The following is a 16,494-nucleotide window of genomic DNA, read 5'->3' as shown; positions in this document are numbered from 1 at the left end:
ACTAATAAGAAGGAGTGACTTTAGCTAACAACACCAAGATAACTCGTGGATAAATTTTTTTGACTGAGAATTTAATGAGACTAGTTGAATGGGAGTCTATGGAGCCAGAGGCCTTTTGGAGCCAAACCTCTAGTGGCACCCGGTGGTATTGCAGCTTAAAGCACTTCTACATTGGCCTCATTTTTCAGAGCCGGAAGCCACGTCCACTTTTATATACATTCTATGATTTCAACCCTTTTCAAGAGTACCATTGGGGGGGAAAAAAAAAATCTGGTAAAAGAGTTAAAAAGTTGAAATACAAAATCAACATTACATCACTGCTTGTACTGTTAGCTATAAGTCGTTCACTTACAAAAAAAAAAAAAAAGGCAATTTCTTTTCTAGCACAGAAAGGATATATGGCAGTTTTATGAGGAAATATTTCATTTCCATCATCTTCTTCGTTGACATCTGAGGTGAAGGGGAGGATGAGAAGGGGGGGGGGGGACTGGTACAGTAGGGGGTCGAGGAGCCGTGAGAGCAGAAGGATGGCAATGCTTGTGATGTGATTAAACGTCTGCTCGAACACAGGGGTTCCCTGGAAGAGGGAGGGAGAGAGAGGGAGAGAGAGAGAGAGAGAGAGATGGGGAAAAGAGAGGGAGAGGAGCAGTAGATAAAGCTGAACGTAACGGGGGAACCGGGTTCTTGGGATGCTTAAACTTTACTTAAGCAAGCTGGTTTCTGTGTGTTGCTGCGAACGCTTCAGGAGAGAGGTGGGTGAAGATCTGGCCTTCGTTTGCATGATTCAATGTGCTTGTATTTTTTCTTTTTTGTCAGCTGTGTCGTTGGGGACTGACGTGGATTAATCTAACAAAAAACTCTTCCGGTTGCACAGTAGAAAATGTCGCTCCATTTTAAAACGTTTTATCATTTATCAAACTGTCGTCTGAACTTCGGTGTGAACTCGACAGAATGGCAGATTGCTTTGCTGTGTTTTTGTGGCGAGCGTTCATGGGCTTTTTTTTTCGTGGAAAGGAATGCAAGTGCAGAGAGTGGGATCAAATTAGAAAAGGTGCACGAGGTGAAATTGTGGGAGTGTTTACCCACAGATGGCCTCTCGGTGGTGGGATTGTGACAGTCCACTGCCCCCCTCCCTCCTCCTGAGTCCAGCTGGCATCACACACGCGGGCTTCTTCCTGGCCAAAGCATTACCTCATCACTCAGTTTGTTCTTTAACATGGCAGCTTAATTTTCACAGTTTCCTTAGTCTTAGCTGATTGGAACTTTTTTTTTTTTATTATATTCATAGCATTGTGGGTTTGACAGTTTTTTAACTTTGATATGTAGCACCACTTTTCTGGGCTGTATTCAGCCATTCGGGTGGCTTTTGAACCTCTTTCCAGTTCTTATATTGTTTTTCAAACATAAAAACACAAAATTGAATGATGGTAATGACGTTTTGTGAACTTGGTATATATTGTGATTGATTGATTGATTGATTAATTGATTGATTGATTGATTGACTGATTGATGGACTTATACACAAGCAGACCAAAAACAGCTTCAAGCACAGGACAAGAGAGACACAAAATGTTTGGTGAATATAGGGAAGCAGCAGAAACTTTCTGTGGTGTAATTTTTTGGGGGGGTCAGTTTTGTGTATTCTTGGGGTTTTTGATTAAATCATTTTTTTCTCATAAAAGCAAGAAAATTGAATGTCAATCTTAAAAAGAATTCATATTTTGTATGACTGCCTGCAAATTTGGTTTATCTTGTTAAAACTCTTTCGTATAAATCAAAAAGTCTCTAAAAATCTCCATTCATGTCATTGTTTTCATGCGTGCAGAATATGCAAGTTTTACGCTAATTTTTCACGGGCAAATTCACGTCATGTGATTTATTGATTCACAGGCCTGAAGCCTCGAAAGTGTCCAAACCAATTTGGATTTCTGTGTCTGCGCCCAGTTGGCTGACGGCCATTCCCGTTGCGGTGTGTGGATCTGGATACCTCCACCTATACTGCCCGTATATGGTCTTCCTGTCTGCTGTTATGGGAAGCCGCCATCGTGGTGCCAACTAATAGTACTCACCAGAGAGAGTCCAAGTCCAGCCAGCGTTGGCAGAACCCTTAGTCGAGGATTACCTGCATCACTCAACGTCCCGTGAGAGGAGAGAAACTCCTGGTCGGTGTTTTCTTTCCAGGTGAGATCATGACCTTGTTGCGCAAGTGAGTTGAGCTCCAAGACGACACGTTCTCGCTGAAGAGCCGCCGGTGGCCGTTCTGGAGTAAAAAAAAAACACAAACAAAAAGACCAGAAACACGGAAAGTTCGGAACTATGTCCTGTCCGTTTTCTTCCGCTAAACCCTTCATAGCCCCCCGCTCAGTCTTTTTCCTTGGTTTGCTGCTGCTCGTGCAACGGGGGCCCTCGGAGGTCAGTTGCCAGAATGACACGGAGCCGATCGTGTTGGAGGGAAAGTGTTTGGTGGTGTGCGACTCCACGCCGTCCGCGGAGCCGTCGGGCAACGCTCTGGGCATGTCGGTGAGGTCGGGAACTGGTCGGGTGGCATTTTCGGCCATCAGGAACACCAACCACGAACCCTCGGAGATGAGCAACCGCACCATGACCATCTACTTTGACCAGGTGGGTTTCAGTAGTGTGTTTTGACAATGAACCTGTTGTCTTTGGTGTTTTTTTTGTTTTTTTTCAGTTACAAATGGATTTCTAACAAGTTGAAGGGAAATTGTAGTTCAGAGCAAAGTGCTACCTGAGCAAATATAGCTGAGGCTGACACGTCAATTGTTTTTGCAGGGAATTGGTCACAAACCAAATAATTGGACACATTTATTAAGATTGATCCTGACGGGGAGTCAAATCTCTGTTATAAACCGCACATTTTATCGACATGATAGCTGTAGAGGAAAACCACCAAAATCAATGGGATTCGTCCTCCAGGCTCCAGAAATGGCTGCACCAAGTTCTGTGCAAAGTGGATGTAAAATGAAAGGTTAGGGGTTCACCAAAGTCCACAGAGTTCATTCTCAAAAGAAACAAAGATTTAATTGTAAGATGTTTGAGCCCGTTGGACTGACTGACCAACAGACGGGCAAAAATTGAATAAGTGATGACAAATTAACAAAACGGTGGCTCAACAAGTGTCACTAAAGTTCTTTGTATTCCTTGATTTTTGATTAAATATTGAAAAATATTGTGGAATATTAATTGCTTGAATCAGAGGCTGGTTGAATTTCTTCGTCTCCTTTTCCTTTTAGATCTTAGTGAACGTCGGCAGCCATTTTGACCCAGCCAGGAGTGTTTTTGTGGCACCCAGAAAAGGAGTCTACAGTTTCAGCTTTCACGTTGTGAAAGTTTACAACCGGCAGACAATCCAAGTAAGACCAACAGCTTAACAGAATAGTTGGACATTTCTGAAGGAGAATTAGAGAGTTGATGCTACTTTCAGGTTTGTATATAGCCAGTTAGCTTAGCCTATAGCATAAAGCCTGCAGACATGTTGGAAGAGATAGCTCGGCTCTGTCTAAAATTAGTCATAACTCAGTCGAAACCAAGAGTTGCAGAATAAGTCAACTACAGCTGGATAATTAAAGGAGATTTCAGCTTGCTTAAATACTTAGATACTTAGATATATCGCCTTCCCACCTCGTGCACTTATGCTTTTAACTCATAGCCCATTTCACGTAGGCTATAGTTTTTTGTCTTTCTCAAAAATGCTACAAAACCGCATGTTTTCTTAAAAAATAAATCGTATTTCGGCCCATCTCTTAGACCTATTTAATTTGGTCGTCTGAATCTCAAAAAGTTACGAAGGAAGAAGGCATGCTGGAAAAAGCTAATTTGCAGAATTGTTTTTTTTTTAAATTTTAGACTGAGCCCAGCCTCCTTCTAGTCTTTGTGCTAAGCTAAGCTAACCGCCTTACAGAAGCACTTGAGGGAATCCAGCAACACCAACACCGATGTGATTCATGACCTCTGACCCACCGCCTCCCTGCGCATGCTCTGCGATGTCTCAACTTTCCCTTCTTAATCTATCCCATCCTTCCCAGGTGAGTTTGGTTCTAAACGGCTGGCCTGTGATCTCGGCCTTCGCTGGCGACCAGGACGTGACCAGGGAAGCTGCCACCAACGCCGGGCTGGTGATGATGGAGAGAGGCGACAAGACTTACCTCAAACTGGAGAGGGGGAACCTGATGGGAGGCTGGAAGTACTCCACTTTCTCTGGGTTTCTGGTGTTCCCCTTGTAGGGTTGGTTGAGGCAGGATTCAGAGGGAGATGGTAGTCACAGCTATTGAGTTGCGGAGTAGGTGTAAAATAAAGATTGTTTGGTTACTTGAAAGCCCTTTACATAAAGGAGAACGTAGCAATGGATACACGCCGATGTTGGGATCAGCATCAAACTGCTTTGATGCATCTTTATGTGAATCACACGATGAGTGGGTGAATTCATTTTGCACCAAATAATCCTGAGTGTAACTTCCATTTCCACTGACCGTCTATGGCTCACTGTCTGTTGTCTGACAAGCAGACTGTAATGTGTCGTCTGTGCTAGCTTACACCAGGTGTCGACTTGTCTATTGTTTGTGATTTTTCCTTCAGTGCATGAAATACGAAGATGCAAACGTTTGTGGCAATAAAGAAAACTACTGTGTCTATTGTCTTCATCTGTCTATCGATCTATCTATCTATCTATCTATCTATAACTTGAAAAATTGGATCCTCCTAACAACTCCGTCTTCATATTTATCTAACTATTTATCTATTAATCAGTTAAACATGGCCCTTATTGTGAGAGCTTTGGGGGCTGTAAACAAGAAGTACAATGGTTGGTCAACTGGGTTAGCTTGTACTACGTTTTTAAAAATGTTCGCTTACTTCAGTAAATTGGCTCCATTCAAAGTATGCCGAATTAGCAATTACCAGTCCCTGTTTGCAGTGTACCACAAAATGCCCTGACAACTGTTGGTGTATTCGTTTTATACTTGAAGGAAACTTAAATTTGACGATTGTTCAGGCAGGTTCTGCAGTGTCTTTTTCTCTTGATTTTCTAAGCAGACTTTTGGATGTCTATTCATGACGGACATGGTCTTTGGAAGGTCTGAAACTGAAAAATATGTGTATCATTTTAATGTGTTTTAAGATTTGACTGACAGACTCTGAGAAAAAGTATGCATTGAGTCAATCACTTCATTATTATCATCACACTTTACTTGTTTTATATCATGCGTCCTTGATTAAATGCTGACACCGTTGTGGGCTCCACACCACCTCTATTAGGCTTCATGCTCTTTAAACTGCTCCATGCAGACAGACGGTTGTTCTGAAAATAGTACAGCATAAACAGCATCCCCGCTGTTTGGGTGTATTTGAGGGAAACAGATGACTTTCACTGCAACATTTTGACTAAAAAATGCTCATACAAAATTATGAATGCTGTTCACATGCAGAATTATATAGAAATGGCTTTCAATCATTACAATTGCAATTTTGTTGCAAAAACAAACTTAAAGTATACATACATTGGCGTCTGGAATTCGTCCCGGCTGACGCACAGCGCCCGTGCGTGTCTCTGCGGTGTATCCGGTGGCAGATGGAGGATTGGCAGCGGAGAAGGGAACCGGTGCCAGAAGCCTGCTGAGTTCACACTGGACCGTCACAACCGATTAGTGTCAACTTCCCGGTGCACAGCGGAGGCCTGTGTTAGCACTTTAGAGACTCGTGTCTGGAGAACAGAACAATGTGAAGTCAAGACTTTGGTTCCCAAAGCTGTAAACAACAAACAAACAAGGCTGTTCAATGTCAAAAACTATCACAGTGAACTTCAGAGAACTCATTATCATTATTATCAAGTAATTAAATAAATGTAACTCTTAACAAGTAATGTTTTTCACATCAGTTAATGTTCCTATAGATTATTTTCTCTTATAAAACGATTATAATTCAGCCAATGATGTTTTTGTTTTTTACTATCCTTAAAACTTCTTTCTTGTTGTGGGAAAAAAAGTTCCCTGGTAAACTGGAAGTGATGTATTACACAGCTAGAAGTCAGTAAGAGATGCCATTACTGAACATAAAGAGATACATGAGTGACACCTACAGACAGAGTTCATCAACAAACAACAAAAAGAAAGTTCCTGTTCACATTAGTGACAGAGGAGAAGCACAAACACAATTAAATAACATTCAACAAAAAAAAGGAATCCTAAGGATTGAAATAATTTGAGAGAAGGAGAGTGAATCTTATATTTTATTTACATATTTCTTTGTTTTCTTTGGGCCTTTATAAAAAAACAACCACCAAAAAAAAACAGCACACATAAATACCTCTCAATTACTACAATTGGTAGTGACCTTTAAACGAGAAGAAAATCTAAATCAATTCTCTCATTTGAGAAGAATTTTTGATTAATCAAATAAATTGTAGATACATTTTCTTATGGTTGGTTCCTCTAATTATGAACAATTTATAGGAACTCAGTGATATTCTTCAATCACAGTAGATTTTTTTTTCCATTTTAAGATGTCAATGTAACAGATAAAAGGAGCAAATTCTCATATTTAAGAGGCAAAAACTGACGAATGTTTGACAATTTTGCTTTAAAAACATTTATCTCTTTTTTTTAAGAACAGTTTCACATTCATTTTCTGGTGGACAACTAATCAATTATTTGTTGCAGCTTGGGGATATTCAACTCTTGAAATCCCAACTCAAAAAACGCTTGTTCAAATTTTGGTGTCTGGCATGAGAACTTTTTGAGAATTTACAACTGGACCACAAAACATAAAAAGTGTAAAATAAATATAACACCAACAAAATCTGAGTACAAATGCAGAAGTTATCAGTCTGTATCATTGTAAACAATAAGTCTTTCACTACAACAATCACCTGGTTGTTAACATGGGTCTGGCGATATTTTAAATATCACTGAGTCAATCGTACTACTGTACATCATCCTGCTGCTGTAAATAGTCACTAAAGCACCAAGTCCATGTTCATCCGCGACTGAAAATAGTCCTCAACAAAAACAGTAATTAGCCCCGAGTAACTTTTGCTAAAGACTACAATAAGCTATAGAAATGACATATTTGTGGCCTGCAACCAACATTTAGACAAACAAATACATATTGTTGTTTGTTTCCTGAGATTTGTGTTCAAATCAAACCTATCCTCTAAAAATCAAACGTCTTATGCAAAAGCAATATCACAAATATTTCACATGATTGTTCCAACACATCATTGAAGCTACATTAGGCTTCTACCGAGTGAAATCTTCAAATCCAACATGTCATTTAATGCACACTTGTGTTAAAATTCAACCTCGTGTTTGATAGTTTTAGAAAATCCCTTTGAAATTTTTTTACGTTTACTTGGCTGCACGTGATGCCCAAAAAAGGACAAGTTAAAAAAAAAAAAATCAATGCAGTTAGTACAAAAAACTGGATTTGGTACTTTTCAAAAACATGTACTGTATATACACAGAATATTTTGAAATATTTCAGAGCAAGTTATGGTAAATGGATCATATTCTTCATGTCTGTTTTAACCTCCAATGACATACCAAAGGTGTGGAGATTCCCATATCAGGAAGAAGAGTTTCTGTCATTCTTCATCTAGCCTTTAGGATTAAAACAAACCATATATATATATATATACATTGACCTGCTCTGATTAATAGTCAATCTGTTGTTAAGGCGATTTTTGGCACCTTACGGAGAGTTGGCACGGCGGCTGTGGCTATTTGTTGGCCACAATTGGTGAAAAAGCAAAAACCATATGACCAGACTTGGCTCATGTTTATAATGCTGACAGGGCAAAAAGGGAGGTGTCAGGTTCATTTCACTGGTGTCAAATTGTGGAACTAAAGAAGCAGAATAAATTAAGACTGTTAAAAAACAAAAAACAAAAACACAAATCTGAATCCTGCCCAGATTTAAACAAAATAAAAAGCAAAAAGATGAAAAATGAAACCATAAAAGCAATTTAGCCAAGCTTTTACATCTTTTCAACATGATGTTTAAACGTAGGTTAATCCAAATAAAGAGAACTCTTAAAGAAAATTAAGGAGAAGCTCCATGTGAGCTCGGCCAACTCCTCCTGTCACGTCCTTGCAGCCTCAGTACGGCATTGGGATGGTTGACGGTAGGCGGCGCTGTCGGGTGCCGCCTCCTCTCCAAGGGGTTGTTGGCGTAGATGTGCATGACGTTGTTGTTGCCATGCTGAAATCCGGTCACGTTGCTGAGGTGGATGTTGACGCCACTTGCAGGTTTGGTGTCGGGGTTGGAAAACTGACGCTGCGGAGAAAAGAGAGGAAAACCAAAGCAATTTTAGTCCGGAGTCGCTGTTCTGTGCCCAACTGAAACCAGTATATTACACATAATGTGAGACTTTTCAAAAGTCTGTCCCATATTTAAACAATAATGTCAACGCTACAGTGGCTAATTCAAGAAGCTATTTTTAGTTCTTTCAGCTGGACAAATGTTAAGTATTCAGCTTTAGAAGGCCTATGTATTTTTTGCTCAATTTCTACAACAACATTGACTAAATTACGTCAACCCAATGATTGTGGAAAAAACCCACCTGGCACTGTGGGAGTAGTTGTTTTTTTATTGAGCTCCCTTGACACGTTCTTCCAGTCAAAGGAGGCGATGACTGAATGGGATGAACAGAGGAAGGCTTGACTTTGTAGTCCGTTGATGAGCTGGCCTGGTCAACGTGACACCTATTTGATCTTCGAGGTGAAGTTGAATCTGAAAGGAAACACATTTATCTGAAAACCTCAAGACATGGTGGGTGATTTGTCTGTCTGACATAAGGATCTAAAAGAAAGAAAAGGTTTCCATCCTACGTTCGCGGTTTCCGTGATGCTTCAGAATCAACTTCACTCTTACCTCTGAGTCTTGCTTTGTCAGTATCTCTTGCAGGCCAACCACCAGCCACTTCCTGTAACAAAAGAAAGTACATGTTTTGTAAATGTGGCCCAGCCGACATGACAACTCCTGCTGGTGTTGCTTCAATTCTCCTTTAAGACCAAAATTAGGAAAATGCTCATTTTTTCACTTCTTTTTTTGTATTGATTGAATAAACGAGATATAATGTGTTGAAGAGTTGGCTTAAGAGGTGATGGTAGACACATTTTTGTTACCTTTTGTAAGCTTGAGAGTGGAATCGATCGCACACTACCCAAAATGTTGATCTATTCCTCAACTAACCAGTCAAACAACTTTTTCTCCGACTGCCTTCATTCAACATGTTGAATGTTCAAAAGGCTGATGATAAGATTTCCGTGAAAACTATACATTATTCAGCAAGAGATGTTAACCCCTGAACATTCCAGCAAAATTTTCCTAAAATGCCTCGTCAAGGAAAAGTAAACTGAAAGCTGTTCTACAACTGTATGTAGTACAAGCATGAGTTTGGTCTACTTTGAAACATAACACTGTCAATCACTGCCGGTGCTGCTGAACGTATTTAACGACTGAAGTTGAAGGTTCTTATTTGCGCAGAACATTTTTTTTGCGAACAGATTTCCACAGATGAATGTAGCTGGGACTGAGACAGATTTAAATCTGACAACAATGCCACAAAAATGTATATTTTACACATGGTTTCCTCAGGGTAAGTACAGGCATTTACAACGAAAATGCCATTTGGAGAGATTCAGACATAAAAAGTGGGTTAACAGGGTTAAAGATCAGTCCAATTATGGCCCACGATCATATGAGGATGTGGGAACTGTTCAGAGTCTGAGTAAAAATGCCGAGACAGCACTGTAAGTGGCTTAACAACTATTTAGGTCATACAACTCAAAGTGACAGCCTATCACCGATCCATCCATTCTTGATCCAAACATTACGCACTTTATTCAGGCTTCTACATTTCCTGTGTGAAAATACTGAAATGGTGAATGCTGAAAAACCCCCTGGTAAAGCAGGAAGTGATGCATGTGATATTTCCCCACTGCAGCAAAGACACATATTTTCAGTGGAGACACTGCAGCATTGACTAATTTGTGGCAAAGAAATCAAACCACATTGTGAGTCATTGATTTAAAGGTTTTCTTGAGTTAAAAGAGCAATAATGTCAACAATGAGTAATGAAGACAAGTGAAGGTCACTCTCGGGCAGAATTGTGACAATCTCACCTGGACCGGCGGGCCTCCCGTCAGCACATTGTCACAATTGTTCACTGCTTCAACTCTGGCACCCACTGTAAAAAACACAACAACGTATAAAAGTGAAAACTGGTGCTGTAAATTTAGACCTGTGACAGCAATTCTAATCTTTTTAACTGACTCAGTCAAGCTTCTTCATCACATTAAAAGACCTTTAGTTTCAGAAAAGCAAGTAATTAGACTTTTTTTTTTCATGTTTTTGAGGGATTTTTTTCTTCTGTTTAACACACAACAGAAAATACATTACAAACCTTACAACACCACACTACTAAAAGAACACAGGAGTCACAGACATAAAGGGAGAGATTGGCTCATTCTTGCCAAGATTGCACTGAATATGAGGCTACAGTGAACAGGAGGTTAGCTTAGCTTAGCATAAAGACAGGGGGAAACAGCTGGTGTGATCAAACAAAAGAGAAAGCATGTTAATCAATTTGATTTAAAGGAGGTGGTGGGGATAATATTTGAACTTTGAACAGAGGCAGGTTATCTGTTTCCATTTTAGCTAAGCTAAAACGGTTATCTTAAAATAAAACTCTAATGTAGGCTTGAACTTCTCATCTAATCATTATGGGAAATGTTTTTAAATTGCTTTCTCGCCGAGAGTTAGATTAGAAGATCGATACAGATTAAACAAACAAGATATATAACATCTTAATTGGTGAGCTCTATATGTGTTGGCAGCTGCATTTTGCTATCCTTTGGACAGAGAAATCATAAAAAGTGTAAAAAAAAACCAACAATCAAATACAATACAATTATATACTTATACATATATAAAACAGACCTGAAGTCTGAGTGATAGAAAGCCTCGGAACTTGCTCCACTATTCGATCTTCCTCTTTTTGGTCCTGTAAGGGGAAGAGAAAGAATGACACAGGCTATTGCGTAAATTTAGAAAAGAAATATGAATATGCTGAGCGTATGTCAAAATTTTGACAACATCTCAGCATTACTTGAGTGTCTGTGACGAATTGCGGTCCTTACCAGTATCTTCAGCACCTCATGGACAGCGTCAAGAATGGCATGTTTGTGCATCTTATGCAGTTCTTCTGTCACAGTTGTGCAGTCTACAAACAACATAAAAAGGGTTTGGATCGACTGGCTCGCAGCTACAATGCCAATGTACAGTCGATAGTAAAATCTTAGTAAATATTTTTGTAAATGGCCCTTGAATTTACAAAATGTAAATCCAAATAGCTGTTGACATATCTGTCCATATTTTTGACCGACTCACTAAACGACACCACCCGCACATGATCATTATTGACATTTAAGCGCTTCTCTGATTCCAGGTGGGCGGTTTTCATGGTAAATGAGGTTGCTTTCTTACCAATGGAGGAAGGCCTTTGGTTGGGGTTTTCCTCCCAGCATCTTTTCATGAGCTCCATGAGCGTTGTCAATCCTGCCACTCCTGCCTGACACCTGATCTTTTCCAGCGACGGACGGTCCCCCTCCGGGATGCGAAGCCGCACCAATGTGGTCTTTGCATCTGCAGTTGAGGAAGGGTTGAAAATAGTGTCAGAGCTGTTTTAAACATGCGGAACTTTTCTATGTCAGGTTGAAATACTTGAATATTTGAAGGGTCGCCGCTGAAGCTTTTTTTCCAGATATTTCTTCAGATTTAAGATGCTTTGACAAATCTCTTTCTGTTTACATAGGATTAAATGCCCATGAGTTTGAAAAATGTCACTTGAAGTGAGTTGACGTGAGAAATTTCCTTCATCTTTGCACTTCCCTTGAGCTCTGTGCAGCATTTTGGCACCTTTCAGCTCATTGTTTTGCTGGACCCTAACTTTACTCTACTGTAACACTCCCATCACTCACTGAGGCTGTGGTTTTCGGCAAATAAGCATTAAAAAGCCGAGTGTACACAACCTGCTCAGCATCAAAGTTAGCAACAAACTCGTGAACATAGCGCAGCATTAGGCAGCCGGAAAAACGAATAATTCCTTCGGGGGATGCATGACACCACAAAAGAGCTAAAAGGAGAGTGTGCCAAACATGCCATCCAATGATGTAGCAAATTTGAATTGGTAGATGTTTACTAAAAGGTTCACCATATAACCTTAACATAGTGACAATATGTCAGTTCTGTTTCCAAAAAACTCACTTAATGTAGGATTAAACTGACTGTAGAATTTTTAAAAGTTGTTTGGGGTTATTAAAGAAGGAGAGCGAGGCTATTACAGGCAGGGTAAAGAGATACTCACTTGGGTATGGTGGTTTCCCTGTGACAATGGACCACAGCAGTATACCATAGCTGAAACAGAGACAGAGAATTACATGATAGGATCACTAGTTATTTTAATTATTCGTGCTTGGCTTGCAGTTTGTTTTCATCTGATTCCTTATCACATCAATAACAACAATACAAGCTGTGTCCGAATACATAGAGCCCAGAGGAAGGTGTGCATCCATTTTTTTCAACTGAGGAAGTCACACCTGGTACCTGGAAGTTGAAATGTTTAAATGCTTCTACTCTGTTTCCTTTATATGTTTTAGAGTAAAACTACAAAAGAACATAGAAGTGTTGTTATAAATTATTGTTTGACCAATAAAACTCGCCTACCTGTAGATGTCAGAGGCCCGCGAAGGTGTGTACGACATGTCAAACGCCTCCGGTGGCATGTAGCTGCTCGTTCCACATTCTTCGCTTTTCTTCTTCGAACCCCGCGAGACGCTTTGGTAAAACTTGGCGAGGCCAAAATCCGTAAGCTAGAACGAGAGGGTAATCGAGAAGAAAATTAGCAACAGGCATATTGTTACACATGCCTGTGTTTTTCACAATGTTTCAATACTTGATTTAGATACCAATTCCTGAGTGATACTTTTTGTGTGACTAATTTTGTAAAATCCATTGTCAAAAAAAAAGAAGAAGAAAATTACGCAGCACTTTATGGGACAAATCCTTAGTTTCCATGTTTCCCATGCAGTTTAGAAGGGGAGAGTGTGACCAAGGTTATTTTCTCCAGCTACAATTTACAGATGCCTCATTAATACCCAACATGCTGCCAGTAGACACGAGTTAGTCACGAGAAGCCTCCATGTACAGTCTGGCCTAAAATTAGTTTGAAGAAACTGAAATAAGGCGTTTTAATGTAAGATTTATCGAAGTTAAAACCAAGTGATTCCATCTGCCTGTACATTAAGCGTGGCTCACTAGTTTAGCCCTGCCAGACGATTACTCACAGTTTCCTTCGCTGTGGTTATCGTCTGGAAACCCTGTTTACATTAACCCCTCTGAAGGGCGATCAGCGATGGTGCTCAGCATGATTATGAGGTCAAGTGTTTTTTTCAAAATTTAGTCACAGCAGTGGTAGAGTTTCTATGAAGTTGTTGTTTGTGGAAACAAAATAAACACTCGCACGTGAAAGGCTGTAATAAGAGAGAATTTTGCAATTTTGCACCTTTGACCCACCTTGGCATTAAGAAAGGAGTCCAGCAGTACGTTGCTGGGCTTCAGGTCCAGGTGGAGCAGCGGAGGGGACAGACTGTGGAGGAAGTTTACCCCCAGTGCCACCTGGTGAGTCAGTCTGAAGGCCAGCGGCCAGGGCGGGGGTCCTTGTAAGGTGTTCTACCAGAGGAAGGTCAAATTACAATGAAGGTCCAAACCACAATGGTCCCACAGACCTAGCCGACTCGGTTTTGTGTCTAAACCTACCCGGTAGCTCATGAGCTACTGGTTGGAGCCCCCTAATCAAAAGGTTGATGAGATGTTTCATCCTGAACCAGAGTGGTGGACCATGAATGTAGTTTACCTGCAGGGAGGCCAGTGATCCTTTCTCCATGAACTCCATGACGAGCCCGAGCTGTGCTGAGGATGCAGAGGAAGGCGGTCGACCCTTGAAGACCCCGAGGACCTGAATGACGTGTGGGTTGCTTCCTTGACGCATCATGTCGACTTCGTGCAGCAAGGACGAGCTGGATCTGTGGGTATTGGTTTGTCCTGTGAGTGACTCCTCTTTTATTACCAGTTAACAGAAACACAGTGCAAACACTTACCCGTCGTCGTAATGAAGCAGTTTAATGGCCACATCGCAGCACCACTGGCGATGCCTGGCTTTGTAGATTTGCCCAAAACCACCAGAGCCAATCACATTCCAGTTCTCCACAGTCGAGTCTTTAATCAGTACTGGAGGGGAACAGCTGACCAGTGCCATGGTTCACTGGAAGAAGAAGGTGGCGACGGCAGTTACAACCCTCGCAGTTGAGTGAATAGTGAATGAGAACAGAGAAAATTGGAACAAAACTTGGTTGGGGATTTAAACCTCAACGATCAGGTGTCAACAACACAGCCACATCAATTCACGATCACAGATCTGACTTGAATTCAAGGTATCTTCCGAAGTTAACATCTTGTCCGATTCTAAAAATGTTAGTGAGTAAACACGGATAAATATTGTTAGTTAAATCCTGTTTTGAATTGTTCAGGCCTGTCATACTCTGAGACTCCTCTGACTCCGTGAAGCTGGTGAGGTAAAGGTACCATAGGGACACCCCGACCTCATGAACCAACTGTCCAAGGTTGTTGTTGATTATGCCGAGACTGGATACAGCCTGGCAGACTCTCCGTGAGGAAGAATGAATTCTGAATCACGTCCTTATCAGGAAGAATGTGTTCCCCTATAACTGAGCCTGTGTGAGAGTTCAGGCATAGAGGTTTAGCAACCGGGAACCACCACATGTTGTGATCGTTCTCCTCCAGTCTCCTTTCACTTCATCTCCACAATTTCCAAATACGCACAAATAAGATTTCCGACAGCAAAAATAATACCGATGTTTTGGCCACCTGTAGAAAGCCGAAACAACACCGCACCTTAATACTTCCTTGTTAGCTTTTAAATGCTTCACTGTGTTCACCAGCAGGTCTCATGTAGCTCTTGTTATCTGGACCTTAGTTTTTCAGGACGATGTTTAATTTTTCTGTCTCCCGTGGCTCATCAAAAAAGGTCCAATGTATCTTCAGAGGACCTTGAAGTGTTTGTCTGGGATCCCTTTTGAAATCTACCCTTGGATTCATTCTTTTCATGACGTGGCAGTCTTGAAAGAGACAAGTGCACACCAACAGGAAACCGTCTTCTTTGTTGTTCAGCGTCCTTAGCACGCAACAGAAAATCCAGGGGTGGACAAAATAATAGAAACCCCTGCTAAAAAGAAAAATACAATAGCCCTGCCATAATTATTAACTTTGTGACACTTATCTTGACATTGTGTTGCATTCAATTCTTGTAGAGTAGCTTATGTTGTTGCTCGTAACATACTGTAAGGTAAAATTTACCTGCTATTGTGTCCACAAGCTAAGACTTAAATTTAAAAAAAAAAAAAACAATTGGTTCTACTGTAGTTCTACTTTAGTTTAACACAGGAACTTAAAACAGCAAATTTACATCTCTTAAACGTGAGATAGGAGTAAAAACTTACATGAAAGTAGGAAACCACAACAAAGTCCAACGATTTGAAGTCAAACTCACTACTGGAGTCTCTTACAACACTGAGAAGAGCATTAAGGTGATTTTCCTGAAAGAAAGCGAACCACTCACCCTCAGGGATCTGCTCCTCTCCCTCATTATTCAACCGTACCGAGCGAGAATCGAGAGTGTGAAATCCCTCCTTCTCATTCGGTAACTTTCTACTCACAACGGCAGCTCTGAGTGAAAGCAGAAGTGAAACAGTGTGGCAGGCAGAGATCCATCCCATAAATCTAGTTTTGACTTGTGTCCCTGGGCTACTCGCCCACTTTAATTTAACCTGTTTCCTCATTGTCTGGTTTAATGGCTGTTCATCAGCCATTGTTTTTCAAATTCATAATTTTAAACATTCTGTTATTCTTGAATTTGAGATGTATAACATGAGTATAGCACTAAATACCTCAATTTATGAGAAATCTTTGGTTTGGTCAACAATTGGAAAGAAAGTAAGCTTTAAAAGAAAATAGAATATTGCAGGCAGTTTTCTTGTTTTGCTGAGATTAAAATCAGTTTTAAGATCCTCATTTAATAGTTAAGTTCACGAAAGATAGGGAGGAAATGCCACAAATGCCCCTGTGGTTAAAGATACAGATGAAAAATCACATGAGTGGGAAGAACCGACTAGAAACTGGAACAACATGAATACTTGACAAAACAAAAACAAACCTGGCAACTGAAAAATGGAGGAAAAACTATACATAAACAGGGGAGACACAGGTAAGCATGGTGGGGGAAGAACCCCACAAAAGGCAGGAAGTAAAGCAAATATAGCCGAATGAGATAAGTAACTTCAAATTAAAAAATGGAAGCACAATAGACAATAACTAAAAGGTAAAATTGTGACAGAATTAGGGTTA

The 16,494-nt window shown here is 40.5% G+C and overlaps 2 protein-coding genes across 3 annotated transcripts; one reads left to right on the top strand and one right to left on the bottom strand.

The window, feature by feature from the left end:
• The first annotated feature begins 644 nt into the window (after positions 1 to 644).
• On the top strand, positions 645 to 4,647 carry LOC138203931 (cerebellin-1). The gene is made up of 4 exons (XM_069158953.1): positions 645 to 752; positions 1,891 to 2,622; positions 3,252 to 3,371; positions 4,044 to 4,647. Exons 2-4 carry the CDS (start codon positions 2,317 to 2,319, stop codon positions 4,239 to 4,241), a joined length of 624 nt encoding a protein of 207 aa, XP_069015054.1. The 5' UTR covers positions 645 to 752; positions 1,891 to 2,316; the 3' UTR covers positions 4,242 to 4,647.
• A 1,575-nt stretch (positions 4,648 to 6,222) lies between these two features.
• ripk3 (receptor-interacting serine-threonine kinase 3) lies at positions 6,223 to 15,755 on the bottom strand. Of its 2 annotated transcripts, none has more exons than XM_069158949.1 (13): positions 15,710 to 15,755; positions 14,172 to 14,335; positions 13,928 to 14,096; positions 13,588 to 13,743; positions 12,739 to 12,884; positions 12,380 to 12,429; positions 11,500 to 11,658; positions 11,154 to 11,236; positions 10,954 to 11,017; positions 10,137 to 10,201; positions 8,884 to 8,935; positions 8,573 to 8,742; positions 6,223 to 8,286 (listed from the first exon to the last, which is right to left on the bottom strand). In XM_069158949.1, the coding sequence occupies exons 2-13, from the start codon at positions 14,327 to 14,329 to the stop codon at positions 8,053 to 8,055; spliced, it is 1,506 nt and encodes a 501-aa protein (XP_069015050.1). In that variant the 5' UTR covers positions 14,330 to 14,335; positions 15,710 to 15,755; the 3' UTR covers positions 6,223 to 8,052. The 2 variants fall into 2 exon arrangements, with proteins under 2 accessions (XP_069015050.1, XP_069015051.1); XM_069158950.1 differs by lacking the exon at positions 15,710 to 15,755 and adding an exon at positions 15,591 to 15,662.
• Positions 15,756 to 16,494: the final 739 nt, after the last annotated feature.

This window comes from Embiotoca jacksoni, unplaced genomic scaffold (assembly GCF_022577435.1).
Source record: "Embiotoca jacksoni isolate LCO1_2020_lvr unplaced genomic scaffold, fEmbJac1.0.p SCAF_24, whole genome shotgun sequence".
Taxonomy (NCBI): Eukaryota; Metazoa; Chordata; class Actinopteri; family Embiotocidae; genus Embiotoca; species Embiotoca jacksoni.
Note: the sequence above shows the minus strand (reverse complement) of the source record. Positions and strands in the feature narration are given on the sequence as shown.

Excerpts from the sequence above, each read along its gene's own strand:
- LOC138203931 (XM_069158953.1), top strand. The coding sequence starts at position 2,317 with ATGTCCTGTCCGTTTTCTTCCGCTAAACCCTTCATAGCCCCCCGCTCA. Across the intron at positions 2,623-3,251 it reads TGACCATCTACTTTGACCAG|ATCTTAGTGAACGTCGGCAG; the intron begins GTGGGTTTCAGT and ends TTTTCCTTTTAG. Across the intron at positions 3,372-4,043 it reads ACAACCGGCAGACAATCCAA|GTGAGTTTGGTTCTAAACGG; the intron begins GTAAGACCAACA and ends CATCCTTCCCAG.
- ripk3 (XM_069158949.1), bottom strand. The coding sequence starts at position 14,329 with ATGGCACTGGTCAGCTGTTCCCCTCCAGTACTGATTAAAGACTCGACT. Across the intron at positions 12,430-12,738 it reads CGGGCCTCTGACATCTACAG|CTATGGTATACTGCTGTGGT; the intron begins GTAGGCGAGTTT and ends TCTCTGTTTCAG. Across the intron at positions 11,237-11,499 it reads CCAAAGGCCTTCCTCCATTG|ACTGCACAACTGTGACAGAA; the intron begins GTAAGAAAGCAA and ends TGTTGTTTGTAG.